This window comes from Eublepharis macularius, chromosome 2 (genome assembly GCF_028583425.1).
Source record: "Eublepharis macularius isolate TG4126 chromosome 2, MPM_Emac_v1.0, whole genome shotgun sequence".
NCBI classification, from domain to species: domain Eukaryota; kingdom Metazoa; phylum Chordata; class Lepidosauria; order Squamata; family Eublepharidae; genus Eublepharis; species Eublepharis macularius.
In genome coordinates this window covers 179796135-179813563 of record NC_072791.1, presented here as the reverse complement: position 1 = coordinate 179813563, position 17429 = coordinate 179796135, and the positions used below count along the sequence as shown (strand labels likewise).

At 42.3% G+C, this 17429-nt stretch overlaps 1 protein-coding gene across 1 annotated transcript in view; it reads right to left on the bottom strand.

Annotated features, from left to right (window-relative positions):
- Nucleotides 1-17429, bottom strand: part of KYNU (kynureninase) — a 227509-nt gene that overhangs the window by 88194 nt on the left and 121886 nt on the right. The window contains exon 5 of the mRNA XM_054972577.1: nt 6703-6764. Within this exon, the coding sequence (XP_054828552.1) occupies nt 6703-6764 (62 nt within the window). The remainder of the gene's footprint in view (nt 1-6702; nt 6765-17429) is intronic.

Genomic DNA, 17429 nt, shown 5'->3' with positions numbered 1-17429 from the left:
CCCTTATTGTTGTCATCCAGGCACTATTTTTTATTTTGGTTGATTTGCTTTTATTATGGTTTATTTCTTCATTTTAATTTTTCTTCTGGCTTGATATGATGTTCAGTTGTGATTGCTACTGGGGAGAAATTTTAATCAGCTGGGGTTTGCTGGCAGAGTACCTATGCAGCAGTCAGGATGCTGATCGGATTAAGAGTAACTCAAGCTTAACAGTTCTCACAACCTGGATCACAAAAAGAAGAAATAAAGTTAGCTGGATTCGGTTTCGCTTTCTCAGCCATGCCGGACGCTCCTCTCGGCAGGTCCGGGAGGAAGCGACCGGGCACCCTGACCGGGCGGCTGATCTGCAAGGATTAGCCCCCAGGACTCCCAGTCAGGGAGGCAGGGTCCGGGACGCTGCGGGAAGAACCTCCCGAAATCAATGCAGGGGGGGAATTGCCCGTTTGTCCCTATGGAGGCCAGCAGACGTGCGCGGCGCCTTGAGTGCCGCCGGGCAACGAGAAACGGCAAATAAAAGAAACAGGCGGAAGCCTGTAAACAAGCAAATCCCTTCTGTTCTACAAGCGTTTGTGAAGGAGAGGTTGATCTGAAGAAGACTCGCTCTTCCCCTTCGGTGAGTTCCAGGATTTGGCTGGCGCCCCCCCCCCCCAAAATGGCAGCAAAGAAGCAAAGTCCCGCTCTCGGTAAGTCAATCTCGGCTACCTTGCAGAAGGGAGAGTCGCTCGAAGAGTTGGTGCGCAGGGCGGTGGTGGAAGCCATAAAACCCTTTGTTGACAAGCTGAACGAAACTGATCAAACGGTGGGCTCAATTGAAAGCGAAGTGAAAACCATTAAGGAAGTAGCGGGGGGGGCAGAGAAGTCTGCTCTGGAAAGTGCGTCACTTGTGAAGGCTACGAAAAAAGAGCTGAAGTTGGTGGAGAACCAGCTGATCGGGCTACAGGTGGAACGAACGCAGACAATTTTGCGTCTCCAAAATGTGAAAGAGGAGGAAAATGAGGATCTGTGGGATTTGGTCTCGGTACTACTGGCGACACTCGCGAGGACAACTAAAGAAGAGGTTAAAAGCGCCATTTTGGAGGTCCGTCAGGTTTCTTCAAAATATGCAACAAAGCGACAGCTGCCTCGCGAGATCATTATTGACTTTTCATTTAAAAAGATTCGGGACACTATCCTATATAACTCATACAATGCGGATTTGGACTTTATGGGTCTTAAAGTCAAGATTTTAAAGGACGTTCCATTTCTAGTCCGGAAAAGACGTTTTAAGTATAAAAAGTTCGCAGGTCTTCTGAGGGACCATGGAATAAAGTATAAATGGTTACTTCCGGAAGGAATATGGTTTAGACATAAAGATCAAGCCTATAAGATACTATCAGAAGATCAACTAAAGGATTTTGAGGATAAAAACCCAGAATTCCAGTGTACCAAGAACGAAGAAAAGGAGAAGCCTGAGGGGGGGGGGAGGAGGAGAGCACCGCAGCTGCTGTTGCACAGAGAGAATTGCGTCCGGGACCCAGAAGGGGGAGGAAAGTTTAATTAGAATTTGAAATGTGTAATCTGTATGATTAACCACCCCATCATCATTTTATTGAGCTATTTTTTTTTCTATTATGGCAGTATGAAGGGAAAACATTGAAGTGTAGTGTTGAATGTAGTTTATCCTTCCCTTTATGTCCCCTTTTCCCCGCCCCTTCCCTTTCTCTTCATCCTTTCCCTTTCCTTGTGATAGTCTTGTGTAGTGTTATTGTAGTGTTGTGTAGTATACTGAAAAATAAAAAATTAAAAAAAGAAAAGAAATAAAGTTAGCTGCCTTGCTAGCTCAGAGAGTTCTAGAGAGTTCTGAGAAGAATGAAGAGATTAACCTGAGTGTAGCCTTCTGCCAACAGACAAGCAGAAAAAAGCACTGCCCTACAGTCCTATCTAACTTGAACTTGTTGCCTCCTATAGGATCTTCTTTTCTTCTCTTTTTTGTACACAAAACATCGCTATATGCCAATACTATTTTTCTTGCTGAATTCTATCGCTAACAATTGCTAAAAACTGTTAGAAATAGAAATCAGCAACAAAAACTATCATCAATATTAGTGAAACCAAGTTTGCTGGCTGCTTTTCAAAAGAATATTGGAAATTAATGTTAATACATAAGTGTATAAATAATGCGCTGTACATTATGCCTATCAACAGTCTTGAGAATGCAGAATTTTGGAGACCTCCTCATATTAGTCAAAGCAGGTGGCAACATCATTCTACAAATTTTCCAGTGACAATTCTATGAGAGAAAGCAAATGCTTGGAAAGCGAATGCCACTGAAAACTCTGCTGAGGGAATGGCTTCCATCAACAGAGAATGACTTCTTCACTTCCCCTCCTGCTACAGCCTAAACTTCTCCTCAAATGCTGCTTCTGGGGAACAGGTGATTCCCAGGAATAGCACAGGGAGGGAGCCAGAAATCTGCTGTGCGGTAGGATCAGTGGAAACTGCCCTCCCTTGTTTATGTGGAAATGATTAGCAAGATTCAACACACAGTGCAATCCTATGCAGACTTACTCCAGTCTAAGCCCATTGGCATCCACAGGCTTAGGCTGGAGTAACTGATAGGATTGCACTGACAATGTCTTCAAGATGTCATATAACTGATTAGAGCAAGAGAGTACATCACCCACTATTTTCCACAACGTGCTCACTTTTCTGTTACCTTATGCGCCCTGAGCCTGCTTGCAGGGAGGGCGGAATACAAATACGATAAAATAAAAATAAATAAAAACAAATCCCTTTAAAAGGTGAACCAAGGAATTAAAAATCTAACACCTTATTGAATACAAACAGATAAAGTATTCGAAAAATAAACAAGTTATTACAATTTGTGATAGTTGCCCTGTGAGTAAATGCAATATTAAACCATTTTTTTCCTGAATAGGTCATATTCCATCTAAAGGAAGTAGGAAAAATAGTTTTAAACAGTTCACAGTTACATCACAACTGGATGATAGCACTGTGTTTAGCTTGGAGCTACCTTTGAAGAAAGTTCAGAAGCGACAGCAGTGCAGAATGCTGCAGCTCGACTGCTGATCAGGGCCAGCTACTGGGAACATTTGACCCTCCTACTACAGTAATTACACAGGCTACTGATCTGCTCCAGAGCCCAGTTCAAGGTATTGCCTTGTCCTTTAAATGTCCTTGTCCTACATGACTTGTGACCAGAGTATCAGAAGAATCATCTTCTCCCGTACATTCCTGCCCAGGAGTTAAGATTACAGGGATGAGGCCCATTGACAAAGAAACACATCTCTTGGGTACAAGAAAGAAGGCCTTTTTGGTGGGAACCCCCCTCCCCAAGGAGGTTTGCCTAGCTCCCACACTTTCAGTCTTTAGGAGTCAGCTGAACATGGTTTTATTCAGAACTGCATTTGATTAGTTTATTATTTATTGTTTGGATAGTGATTTTAAATTGAGTTTTTCATGTATTTTTTATATCTGTTGTAAGCTGCCTTGAGTGCTGTAAAGTAGAAGGTGGCTAATAATTTTTTTAAATAAATAAATAAATAAATAAATGTGTGTACACATGAGACTTCTAAAGAAGGATCTTACATGTTATCTTTCTTAAATGTTAGCTTTAAGTGATTTACATATGGGTTGTGGGTTGAAAAGATACACCTTGTCCTTGAAGTGTTTGCAGAAACAGTTAATAGGATCTGCTTTTTATACTTCTATGCTTTTTAAAACTTTCTATATGTAAAACAGGAATGAATTCCAGTTCTCAAGTCAAGAAGTTGGAATATTCCATTTAAAATTCAGCCCTGGCTTTACAATTTATGGACAGTAAATTGAGAAAACACTGTGCACCCAAAAGGCAGAATATTGATTCTGATCCTTTATTACAGTGGTATTGCACACAACATCTCAGCTGCTGGATACTTCAGTAGGCTGGGGTGAGAGAACTGCTGAGGAGGGGAAGAAAATGATGCTAGTGAAGGGATTTTGGAAAGCAAGAGGTGGAACGATGGGACAAAGTTTTGAGGGTGAATGGTTCCTTTTGAAGCTGACCACTTATTCTACTGCTGGTCCCTTGTTTACCAAACCTGATTGATTTGGGGTGTTAAAAATGTGGGTTATGGTCCATGGGTCTTCATTCAACCAATTTCAATTTGATACCCCTGCTTTCTTAAGTTCAATCCTAACAACTCTTTTCTGGGAGTAAGCCCCACTAAACAGAGCTGAGTAGGATTTTGAGTAGAACTGCTTAAGATTGCTCTTTATCTTCTCATATGTTCAGGACTAACAAAAACAAGTAGTAGTTCACACAAGGGATATGTTGTGGAATTCACTGCCACAAATTGTAGAGATGGATACAAGTATAAATGGCTTCTTAAAAGGATCGAACAAGTTTATGGAGTTTATGTATTGAACAAGAATGCTCTCTTAACAGACATTTGCCATGATAGCTAAATGAACTTCCATGTCGAGGTATCTGAAGAAGGGAGTTTTGACTCTTTAATGCTTATACCCTGAAAATCTTGTTGGTCTCTAAGGTGCCACTGGACTCAGATCCTGCTGTTCTACAGCAGACCAACATGGACCCCTGCCTGAAACTATCTCCATGTTTAAAGGCATTACATTTCTGAATACCAGAATGGCAAAGCAACAAAAAAGGCAATAACTTCTGTTGCCAAGTAGGCCCCCTCTCCTGCTTTAAGGCCTGCTATGAACTGTGTTAAAGTTTCCTGCGTTGCTGTTTTACTGCTGCACCAAAGACTGCTTTGCACGTGTGTGTTCTGATACACGTGTCAGTTTCCTGCCTGCGTGTCAATTACCCTGCTGCTGTAATAGACTGTGTAGTTTACTGACTCCATGTTTGGATAACTGCACAAAGGACTCTCTTTCTGGGCAGCCCTGCCCTGACCTGTATCTGGAATTCCCAGTGTGTGTTTGGACTCTGTTACAAGTGTTCCCCGTGCCTGCATTGCTATCTGCCACGGACCGTGCCTGTTCCTTGCTTTGGACTGTGTTTTAAGTATTGTTCCCCCTGCCTCCATGGAAGCCTGCCTCATATGGGCCCAAGCCGCTGCTAGCAGCCAGGCGCCTGCCGGGGAAACCTCCAGCGAGCCTGGCTAGGCGCTCCCTGGTCAGTTCCCGCCTGGAGCCTCCCGCGGGCCGGTCCCCGAGCTTGCCCTCGCTACCGGGCAACCTGCAAACCAGCCACAGCTATGCCCAGCCGGCATCCATGTTCTCAGGCAGCCAGAAGACCCTGAGAGGAAGACTGCTTTGGGAAGCCATTTCGGCGAAGCGGGCACACCACGTCCGCAGCGAGAGCACCTCGCCCCGCTCTGCATATCTTAGGAGCTGCCCCGGAGAAGAACTAAGTGCCGACCATCCCAAGCACTTAGAGAATGCATCTCAAAGAAACCTCTGCATTCCAGAGCTGATGACATCAGGACAAGCCCTGTCCACTGGAACATCCTTTCAGCCCACTTGGATTTCCCCCTCCCTCTTTTGTCCCCTCTTCCTGAGGTGTCACTTATCACAATCTGATTACCAAAGTGGCCCATCCAAGCCATTCAGTAGCCCATTAGCCCCTTTGTTTTAATCTGTGAGAACCACCAAGTACAGCACCAGCCCCAGGGTACGTTTTGGGGTATTTAAGCTGGTCTCCCAGACCACTCGGTGCCTCGGCCATTCCCTATCCAGACCTCCTTGCTGTCCGTCTGTGGTCCCAGAGCTGGCATTGGGCCACCCTCGCTGCTGTGTCTCTGCTTCGCTCCAGGATAAGTGAGTATTTCCCCTATCATCGTTGGGAACCAGCTAATGCGAACGTCTCTGTATTTCATACCCTGTATTTCTTAGGTCTTGTGTGTTCTCTGTATGCTTGTGCAAGTTTAGGCTTACGCCACACTAAATACACGTGTTTGGAACTTATTTGTAGTCTGCCTCTTTTTCACTAGAGTGTCTGGGATCGGGACCTCCGTAGACATAGGTTAAGATCCGCGCTAATTTTAAGTTACAGACTGCTACAGCTAATTCCCCATTATAATAAAGAGCAGTTCTGGTAACACTTCCTTGGCCTATTTGTGAACATCAGACATTGCAATCCTATTGAATTCATGGTCCAGGCAGCCTGATCTCATCAGATCTTGGAAGCTAAACAGGGTTCTCCCTGGAGATAGAGCAAGATGGGTAGCCATGTTAGTCTGTCTGTAGCAAAAGAGCAAGAGTCCAGTAGCACCTATAAGACTAACAAAATTTGTGGTAGTGTATGAGCTTTCGTGAACCACAGCTCACTTCTTCAGATACAGCTAGAACATGAGTCCATCTGTCCTTATATCTTGGTGAATGGAGTGATTGAGGAAGCCAAATGATAATAGCTGGTGAATGACAATGGCAGGCGTGATTGAATAGGGTGGGGTAAGAAGGATTCTCCCTGGTTATTACTTAGGCAGGAGACTACCAAGGAAGACCAGGGTTGCTATGCAGAGGCAGGTAATGGGAAACCACCTCTGGATGTCTCTTGCCTTGAAAATCCTATGAGGTCACCATAAGTCAGTTGTGACTTGCTAACACACACACACAAACACACACACACATACTTAAAAACCTCTACCCAAGATTGTACTATAAACAAGTCTGGGTGACAGCTGGAAACAGAATTCTGGATTAGCAGACCTTGGCCTGATCCAGCCAAGCAATTTTTATGTTCTTATTACTTACCAGTAGGAGATGTAAATTAACTGTCAAGCCGTTCATTAAAGCTACCTCTTCTTTATGAGCCCCTAAAAAGCAATAACACAGATGTCTTTTTGGTTTGTTTGTCCTATGCAAGGTCTGTTCCAATGATGTGCAAACCCAAACCTCCGCCTCTCAGTCAATGACTTCCTAATGAATTGAAGGTAAATACATGCTTGATGTGTCACCACAGAGAAATAAAAAAAAAAGTTTTCCTGTTTGGTTCAATGTAGCAGTTTGACAGCAAAATATTTACTTTTTACGGGGCTGTTGTGTCACCTAAAGCAGATAATGAAGTAGCAGTGATTCCTTTCTTGCACTCAACCTGTTGATTTGTTATTATCATTAACACCTTGGACAACATCAGCAATACTGTGCTTTTGTCATTAAATGCAACTCCCCTATAAAGATCAAACTATATTAAGGCTAATCTTCAATTTTTTTTTCTTTTTTTTTTTTTTTTTGAAAATTTTTTTATTGGGTTAGAACATTTTTATTTTTACATTACAATCAATTTTCCCCTAATTTTCCGTTTCTAACCCCCTCCCTTTCCCCCCCTTTTGTTGACTTCCAACAGCTTTCCCACCCTCTGTCCCTTTTCCCTTACTTCTATTAAATTCCTCTGTCTAAAACAGATATACATTCTCCATTATATTAAGCAGTGCATCATTAACTCCTTTAATTATTATACACCCAAACTATACGTCTTTAGATAAACAATTTATCCCATTTTCCAGTTTTGAATAATTCTATATAAACCTATAAAAATATATAAACCATAAAAATTTCCCACATTTAAATCAAACAATTTGATTTATTCTCTATATATTACTCATTTCAACTTTTTATGGTAATTCTATATAACTCCTCAGATACTCAATCAATTTAACTCTTCTATACATTCAGTTTGGTGCATATAAATCTTGTCAAAGAAAGAAAATATTGTTAGTTAGTCAATCCTCATGTTTAAACCTTATCATTAATTATTCTCTATCAGTTGACCTATACATATCTATATATATCTCAATCAATTAATCTAACTGCTTATAAATTCACATTTCTCTTCCTCCCCCGGTAAAGTCACCCCTCTCTTTTATACTTTTATTATATTTCAGTAGTTCTCAAACTGCCACAGTTTTCCTCCCACCTCCCATTTCTTCTCCAGGTATTGTTTCAGCTTCTCCCAGTCTGTGTTGAACTGCCCTGAGTCCAGATCTCTCAGTTTTCTTGTCATCTTGTCCATTTCAGCCATATACAGCAATTTGTAGATCCAATCTTCAATAGTTGGTACTTCTTGTACTTTCCATTTCTGCGCATACAAAAGTCTAGCTGCTGCAGTCATATAAAAAATCAACGTCCTATGATGGGCTGGAATTCCCTCCATTCCCAAGTTTAGCAGCAGGAGTTCTGGGTTCTTATTTATTTGAAACTGTAAAATTTCACTCATTTCTCTTATTATTTCCCCCCAGAACTGCCTAGCTACCTCACACGACCACCACATATGATAGAGGGAGCCCTCATGTTTCTTACATTTCCAGCATTTATTAGAAGTATTCAAATTCCCTAGCGCAATCTTCTTTGGTGTCATGTACCAACGATAGATCATTTTGAAAATGTTCTCTTTAATATTGACACATGTCGTTGTCTTCATTGTAGTTTTCCACAAGTATTCCCATGCCTCCATTGTTATTTCTTTATTGAAATTTATAGCCCATTTCACCATCTGTGTTTTAACTATCTCATCCTCAGTATACCATTTCAGCAATACTTGGTATACCTTGGATATTCTTTTCTTGTCTTCTTTAAGAAGGGTCTGCTCTAGTTCCGAGTTCTCTGTTCGTATGCCCCCTTTTGCAAAGTCTGAGTTATATAAATCTCTAATCTGTCTATACTGAAACCAATCATAGTTAGGTGATAGTTCCTCTTGCGTCTTTATTCTAAGTTTAGATACTTCAATCTTAGTTATTTCTTTGTACGTTAAACATTGTTGTTCATTATCCACAGCTCTCGGATCTATCACCTCATATGGAACCACCCACAAGGGGGTTCCTTCTTGTAGGTAAGTTCTATACTTCTTCCAGATTGTAAATAGACTTCTCCTTACAAAATGATGCAGGAACATCGAGTTGACCTTTACTTTGTCATGCCATAGGTATGCGTGCCATCCAAAAATTTTTTTATATCCCTCTAGGGCTAATAGTTTCTTATTCTTTAATGTCATCCACTCTTTTAGCCAAACTAGGCAGATTGCATCATGATAAAGTCTCAGATTGGGCAGTTGCATTCCGCCTCTCTCCTTTGCATCTTGTAAAACTTTTACTTTCACTCGAGGCTTCTTGCCTGCCCAAACAAAATCTGATATTTTCCTCTGCCATTTTTCAAATTGTTTAGAGTCTCTGATGATTGGTATTGTCTGTAACAAAAACATTACTCTTGGTAACACATTCATCTTAACTGCTGCAATCCTGCCCAACCATGACAGGTTCAATCTATTCCATTTGATCAAGTCTCTCTCTATCTGAGTCCATAATTTTTCATAATTATTCTTGAACAAATCTATATTTTTTGCAGTCAGCTCAACTCCCAAGTATTTCACCTTACTAGTTACTTCACAATCCGTTGTTTCCATTAACAATTGTTGTTTCTGCTTAGTCATGTTTTTGCATAATATCTTTGACTTCTTTTTGTTAATGAAGAAACCTGCCAAATCTCCAAACTCCTTGATCTTATCTATCACTTTTGGCATGTTCTCCAGTGGGTCTTCTACAATTAACATTATGTCGTCTGCAAATGCTCTGACCTTATATGAATAGTCCTTTATTTTTATTCCTCGTATTTCCTCATCTTGTCGAATTTGTATCATCAGAATCTCCAATACTAAAATGAACAACAATGGAGATAACGGGCAACCTTGTCTTGTTCCTTTACTAATCGTCAATTTTTTGGTCAATTCATCATTCACTACAATTGCTGCAGTCTGGTCTCTATAGATTTCCTTGATTGCTCTGACGAATCTTTCTCCCAGTTGTAGCTTTTCCATAGTGGCAAACATAAAGTCCCAGTTTAAATTGTCAAACGCTTTTTCAGCATCTACAAAGAAGAAACCAACCTCTTTGTCACAACGCTTGTCGTAGTATTCAATAGCATTGATCACTGTCCTTAAGTTGTCTCTTATTTGTCTGTCTGGCAAAAAGCCTGCTTGTTCCTCCTCTATGACTTCCGAGAGCCACCCCTTCAATCTCTCCGCCAATATCTTCGCAAAAATTTTATAGTCATTATTGAGTAGTGATATAGGCCTATAATTTTTCACGCTAGTCAGATCTTGGCCCTCTTTTGGGATCAATGATATATTCGCTTCGCTCCAAGTGTCTGGAATTCTTTGATCCCTAAAAACTCCGTTCATCACCTCTTTTAGGAATGGTGCCAGTTCATTGGCCATTGTCTTATAAAATTTAGCCGTAAGTCCATCTGGCCCTGGCGCCTTTCCTAGATTTGCGGATTGTATTGCCATATTTATTTCCTCATCAGTTACTTCACTGTTCAGCTTATTTCTCCAAGCTTCCGAGATCTCTGGAAGTTTGGTTTTCTCCAAATATGATGCTATTGATTCTTTGTTTACTTCTTTTTTATTATACAGCTTAGCGTAAAATTTATAAAAGGCTCTGCTAATGGTAGTCTGCTCCAAATACGTTTTGTTTTCTTCACAAATTTTATTTATTATTTTCTTTTCCCTTTTCTTCTTTAATTGCCATGCCAAATATTTCCCAGGTTTATTAGCACCCTCAAAAGCTTTTTGATTCAGTCTTTTAAGGTTCCACTCCAATTCTTTGTTACTCATTGCTGTTAACTGTTCTTGAAGAATTTTGATTTCCTGATATATTTTCTTTTTCCCTGGTCTCTTTTTTAACTGTACTTCTTTGGCCTTTATTTTCTCCTCAATCTCTTGTCTTTTCTCCTCTTTCTTTTTCCTTGCTCTACCATTTAAGTCCATTAGTATGCCCCTTACAACCGCCTTGTACGCGTCCCAAACTTTACTGGTTGGTACTTCTTTATTCACGTTGTATTGTATAAAAAACTTAGTCTCTCTTCTCAGTGTTTCCATATTCTCACTTTCCTGTAACAGGTCCTCATTTATTCTCCAGGCTTTCCTTTTTCTCCTTTTTCCAAATTTCCACATAATTGGGTTGTGATCTGAGCCTACCATCGGCATTATTTCTACCTCCTTAGTCCATAGCGCTAAGTCCTTTGAGGCCCAGATCATATCAATTCTTGATAATGTAAGATGCCTTGCAGAATAAAAAGTAAACTGTTTGGTTTTAGGATATTCTCTCCTCCATACGTCTTCGAGAGTCTCTTGTTGAATCAACTCAAAAAAAAGCTTTGGCAATAGTCCTCTTTTCTTTTGTGCTTTTGTAGTCTTTTTGTCTAATTCCAAATCTGTCACTCCATTGAAATCTCCAGCAAGAATTATCTGGTCATATACAAGATCGTCTAGGTGCTTCCTTAAGTCCTCAAAGAAGCTTTCCTTTGCACCGTTAGGTGCATAAAGTCCGACTACCAACACTCTCTTTAAGTTCCAATTACATTCCACTGCTACAAATCTAGCTTCCACATCTCTCATAACAAATTTTGGCTGCAGCTCCTCTTTTATATACAACACCACTCCTCTTTTTTTCTTGTTGGAAGCCGCTACAAATTCTTTGCCCAATTTTCCAGATTTTAAATATTTTACATCCTGTTTTCTAATGTGGGTCTCCTGCAAACAAACAATATCACATTTTTGTTTTAGTAGCCAATGAAAAATATTTTTTCTCTTATTCGGTGAGTTTAGTCCATTTACATTCCAAGATAATACTTTACACTCCATATTCATGGTTTTGTTGGTAAGTCTTTTTCATTGTCCTTGATAAATCTCTCCATCTCCCGCTCAGATCTGATGCGTTTTTTTGCCCCTCCAAACTCAAAGGACACTCCTTCCGGTAACTCCCATCTGTATCTGATATTCATGTCCTTCAAAGTCTGAATTAGCACTCTATATTTTTTCCTGTCCAATAACACTGATCTGGGCAGTTCCTTCATTATAATAATCGTCTTGCCATCAATCTCCAATGGATCTTGAAATTGTTTGGTCACAATCCTCTCTTTCATATTTCTAGTTGTAAACTGCACAATCACATCCCTTGGTAGTTTCCTCTGGGTTGCAATTCTCGAGTTCACACGATACGCCACATCTAGGATAGCCACAATTTCCTCCTCCTCCTTCCCCAGGTAATCAGCCAACACCTCAGTCATCTGTTCTTGCGCTGACTTCCCTTCCACTTCTGGCAGACCGCGAAAACGAAGCTGCTTCTCCATGTGTTTAGTTTCTGCAACTGACATCCTCCCCTTCACCAGCCTCATCTCTGTTTGTTGCGTGTCTATTAAATTCTCCATCGCGTCTTCTACTGTTTTAACTCTCTGCTGCGTTCCTTGTAATTCACTGCTAATCGTTTCCACACCTTTTTTCACTTCTGACAGCTCCGACTTTACTGTCTGTGTAACTTCCTTGACCTCTTTAATAAGCTCCAATTTCGTGTCCTTAAGTTCTTTCATCATGTCTATAAGTTTTTTGTCCAAGTTTTCTATTGCCGATTGCCACTCTTTTTTCGACATCGTGGGGCTTGCTTTAGCTCGCTCCCACGAATCTGCTCTCTTCCTCAGCTCCGTGGCGTATAATTAAACGTTTTCCTTTTTTTTAAATGTCCCAATCTTTGCCAAAATTAATTTTTTATATCCAAAATGTCGGGCGTCTTTTCTCTATGGTTTCTCTATGTTATTATAATCCAAGATGGCCTACTTCCTCTTCCGCTGAAGCCACGACCCTTCCACTTTCAAAGATGGCGATTCCCCACTTCCTGTCCTTTGGCAAGGGCCGCTTCCCTCCAGCCACTCTATTGTTGTTACGCACTTCCTGTCTCCCGTCTTCCCACAGCAGGTCTCGCGATGGTGTCTTTTTCCCACAGCTCCAAAACCACAGGTATTCAAAACAATAGTCCGATTTTTGTAATAACTTCTTTAAACTTAGTCTCTTTTAAAATACAACTCCTGCCGAGTCTTCACCTCCTTTTCGCTAGTCTGTTGCAGTTTAAAAGTCTACTTTCTTTCCTCTCTGTTTTTGTCAATCTGTCCCGTTTCAAGAGATAGCGATCTTTACCTTCTCTCCAGCTTTCTCGGGTTGTAATCGCTGTTTCGATCTTAAATTCTCCTCTCGACTTCCCTCCCCGATCGAAGCTTGGGTATGTAGGTCTTATGCCAGCCGAATTGGCCCCAAAATTGCCGCAGAGATTATAGCCGACCCGTCACAAGGTGGGACCTCAAGGATCGGGGGGGAGACTCCTTGTGTAGAGCCCCCCCTCGTCCGAGATCTAACTCACCCTAGGGTCTTGAGCGTTCTTTGCCTGCTCCCCGCCTGAGAGCAGTCGGCCGCGGGTTATTTTCACCCCTCCGGCCGGTTAAAACGGCAATCCGGTCAGCTCCACAAATGGAGCTGCGTTAGACCTCCATGAATCCCAAACCGGAAGTCCGCTAATCTTCAATTTTTAAGTGGTTGTAGTAGTGTCAAGCTAAAATGCATCCTTAATAAAAACAAATAGACTTTGCTGGACAATTTATTCAAACCATCATACTAGTAGACATAACATTGGTTTGCAAAGGAAAATGAACAGAAGCAGCTGAACTATCAAATTCAGTTAAGGATACTGAGATTCATAGTAACAAATAAAATGTAATGGGAAGCACAAATGTAATGGGAAGCACAAAAGGAATTTTCCAATACACTTGTAATGATATGGTACTCTTAATGTGAAATATTTTATATACTTTTACTTGATTTAGACATTTTTACCTTACTTTTCTCCCCAATGAGAATCTAGAGTGGCATACAAAAATACTAAAATGCAATTTAACTAAACAAAAAACTATTTAAACAAACAGGAAAAAAATAAAGAAGATGCAAAATATCCTTTTCATAGGAAGAGAATGAGATGAGTTATATTCTCAAGGAATTTCTTAAGGAAAATTTTTTAGAGGGTAGCCATATAAGTTAATGACAAGAGGTGGGGAAGGGACCAAAAATTATGAACATAAGAGCATAAGTGGGTGGGGAGAGGGATAATAATCAACATTTGGGTCTGGATGAAGTAATCCAGTGAACCTATACCATAAAGGTCTTGCGAGAATAATAATAAAAAAGAATGGCAGACTCTAACACGTTCAGGGTAAGATAAAGAAACAGACAGAAATTGAGGATTAAGTTCTTTTAAAAGTTAAAATTACTGATAAAAGAAGGAAACAAAAAGAGAAGCAGCATTAATAGTGGTGAAGAGAAAGAAAGCAAAATATCTTTTTTTTAAAGCAAGAAAGCAAAGAAAATTATTTAGATACTAATTCTTCCTTTCTCACTTGAGGAAGTTCACACAGCTCCCCCACCTCCCCAGGCAACACATGGAATTGCAATGTAAAAGATGGGAATGACATCAAGACATTTTCCTCAGACTGGATAACACAACAAGCAGTTGTTGTGGAGTTGCTTGAAATCCAACTATGTAGAAACAGCAAGAGAACTGGTGGCTGCACACAGTGAACCTATACAAATATTTGGCTCTTCAGATGATGCTATCTCCATATTGTTCCAATTATCATTTTAATCTTGAACGTGTGTCCAAACTGGATAATTCCACAAACCTAACAGCACAAAATCCAGGCCATATGTAACACATGAGGGAGGATCACCTTGTTTTCAGTAGAATTGCCCATCTGATGTTTGCTAACACTCCCCAGTGGTGTAGCATGGGGAGGCAGAGGGGCAGTTGCCCCGGGCGCATAATTTTTAGGGAGCACCACGCTGAGAAGAACCTGTGCTGCGTCTACAGGAGGCCTTCCGTGCTGCCCTAGCCATCTGCCGCACTGATGGGGCAGCCGGCTCACTGGGTGCTGAGCTGGCCCTCCTGCAGTGGCTGCTGGCTGAGGGGCACACTGAGCTGGTGGTCGCGGCATGGGCGGCTATGCTGTAGGGCTGCCAGGTAAGGGGCGGGGAGGTAAGCGGGCCTGAATCATGGGAGCGCTCCTGGGGGCAGGGCGTTGCACCAAGGAGAACCTGCACTGCATCCGTGGAAGGCCACCTGTGCCACCCTGGCTGCTTGCCATGCTGATGGGGTGCTGGCTCACTGCATGCCGAGCTGGCTCTCCTGCAGCGGCTGCTGGCCAAGGAGCATGCCAAGCTGGCGGTGGTGGCAGCGCGGGCGGCTGAGGCAGAGGGCTGTCAGGTAAGGGACGAGGAGGTGCGTGGTCCAAATCACAGGAGTCCTCCTTGGGGCGGACACCCCTGCGTGATGATGTCACTTCCCAGACATCATCACACAGACCTGAGAGTGCATGTGCACAAAGCGTGCACATGTGTGGTGCCAGGGGTGCCACCTCCTGCTGGGAGTTGCCCCAGATGCTGACAACTCACACTACGCCACTGCCTTTCCCCCCACTTTTCAGTCAGAATTGAGGTTTTCAGTCACCTCTAAGACAAGAAAGAGCATATAGCTTTCAAAGAACTAAATAAATTGAGTCAATAAATGAAACAAGAAACTGCAAAAGGTTCAACGGGAGGTTACTATCTTAAAGAGATGGGTTGCATTTACAGGTTTTCACTACTGTCTTTTTCAGGGGTAGAAGGATAGGTCCTAAATTGGACAGTATTTATCTGTTATGTTTATATCCTGGAACTAAAGGCATCATGCACGGGGTTTTCAGGCCATTTATAGTGATCAAACCCAGACTAATGTTACCTCAACAAAGTGAGTGAAAATGGAACGGATTACGGGGCACAGAGCTCAAGAGCCCAGAAATCAATGGAGGGCTCAGCTTAGAGTTGCAAGCCGATTAGCTTAATATAATATATTTATGTCATTTCAGAAATAAAATAAACATTTTATATCTTGACTCATGAGTAGAGATGGGCCCAATCTGAATTGCGATTTCAACCCCCCCCCCCCCGATTTTGGCATTTGTGCCATAGTGACTCAGCTAATCGGTTCTGTTCACGGCAACCGATCCAGCAGTCCGGAAGTTTGCTTGTTCGGGACTTGATTGGATGGGTCAGTTTCTGTTCGGAATTGCAGACACTCTGGCGCCAGTAATTTATTCCCGGGGCAACGGAGTCAGGGGAATGAGCTGTGTTTGCCCTCCTTCTGTCGCCCTCGAAACACGAATGGAAGCCCAGCTTTCCTTGATTACCAGGCTTCTTTCCAACCACGAAGCAGCAACCCAGGGGAGGGAGGGGGAAGGGGGTGTTCTGAAGCCATGGGCACAAAGGAAAGGCAAAAGGCAGTGCGGGAGGCTGGGAGGCCGCCCGCGCCATTCGCCTTTCCCCAGGACAAGAGGCGTGTGGGCAAGCCAGCAGCCCCTTGTCCTGGGGAAAGGCAAAATGCAGCGCGGGAGGCTGGGAGGCCGCTCGTGCCGTTCGCCTTTCCCCAGGACAAGGGGCGTGTGGGCAAGCCAGCCGCCCCTTGTCCTGGGGAAAGGCAGAAGGCAGCGCGAGAGACTGAGAGGCCGCCTGCGCCGTTCGCCTTTCCCCAGGACAAGGGGTGTGTGGGCAAGCCGGCCGCCCCTTGTCTTGCGGGGCAGGTGAACAGCGCGGGCAGCCTCCGAGCCACTCGCACTGCCACCAGCGCCACAGCGCACCAGGACAGCCGGCTTGCTGCGGGGGCGGGGTCGACTTAGGAGCGTGCACGCGCAAGAGCCTGACTACAGTTGCCCTGGGCGCTGGCCTCCCTGATTCCCGATTCCGGACCAGAAACAAGACTTGATTGGTTAGAAGCGGTGACCTGTGTTCGACGGCAGCCCAGATCCACGAACGGCTTAATTGGAATTTTTTTTTGGATCGTGCCCATGTCTACTCATGAGATAATATGTTTAGAGTGAGATGAGATATTATGGAGATCCAATGTTGTTATATACGAGTGAATATTTTTTCATTTGTTTTAAATATGGGTATTTGGGAAGACTATTTTAGTTCTGCCTATTTTCTTTGGCAACTTTTCAACTTTTGGCAACTGCCCCCCACCTTTACTTCATTTTTAGATCATTTCTATGATATACATCTTTTTCATGCCACTTATACTCGACTGAGACAAAAACAAATGCTAATTTTAGTGGCAATATTTCTATCAAGTTTCATTAGTATGGTCAGGAAAAATATGACTGTGGTTTCATCCTGAATACACAGAAACCAAAAGAAATTGAAACTTTTGAATCAAACCTGCATGTTCATGACATTCAGTTACATGTCTACTTTGACCTGAGTGCAGAGACCACCCAGTATCCTAAGTAGTAATAAAAATGAAATCAGAAACTTAAAATGAGGTTACAAAATGTGCGTGCAGAGGCTAGTGGATATTAATGTCACATTCCTCACTTCACCTTCAATAATAAGAGAGTTGGGAAATAACTTTATTTTCTTCGTGACAAAGTATTGTAGTTTATGTTTGGAAAATATAATATCCCCTTGAAGGAAAATACCTGAAACACATCCGGGGGGGGGGGGTAACAACAATGTATTTCTGGAACAAAACATATTCATTTTCTTTTAAAAGATGGTAGAAATGCTTTGGTGAAGAGCGCTTTCACACTAATGAAACAGTGGGAGTCTTTTTGAGGCAAGCTACACTCACCATGCATGCAGC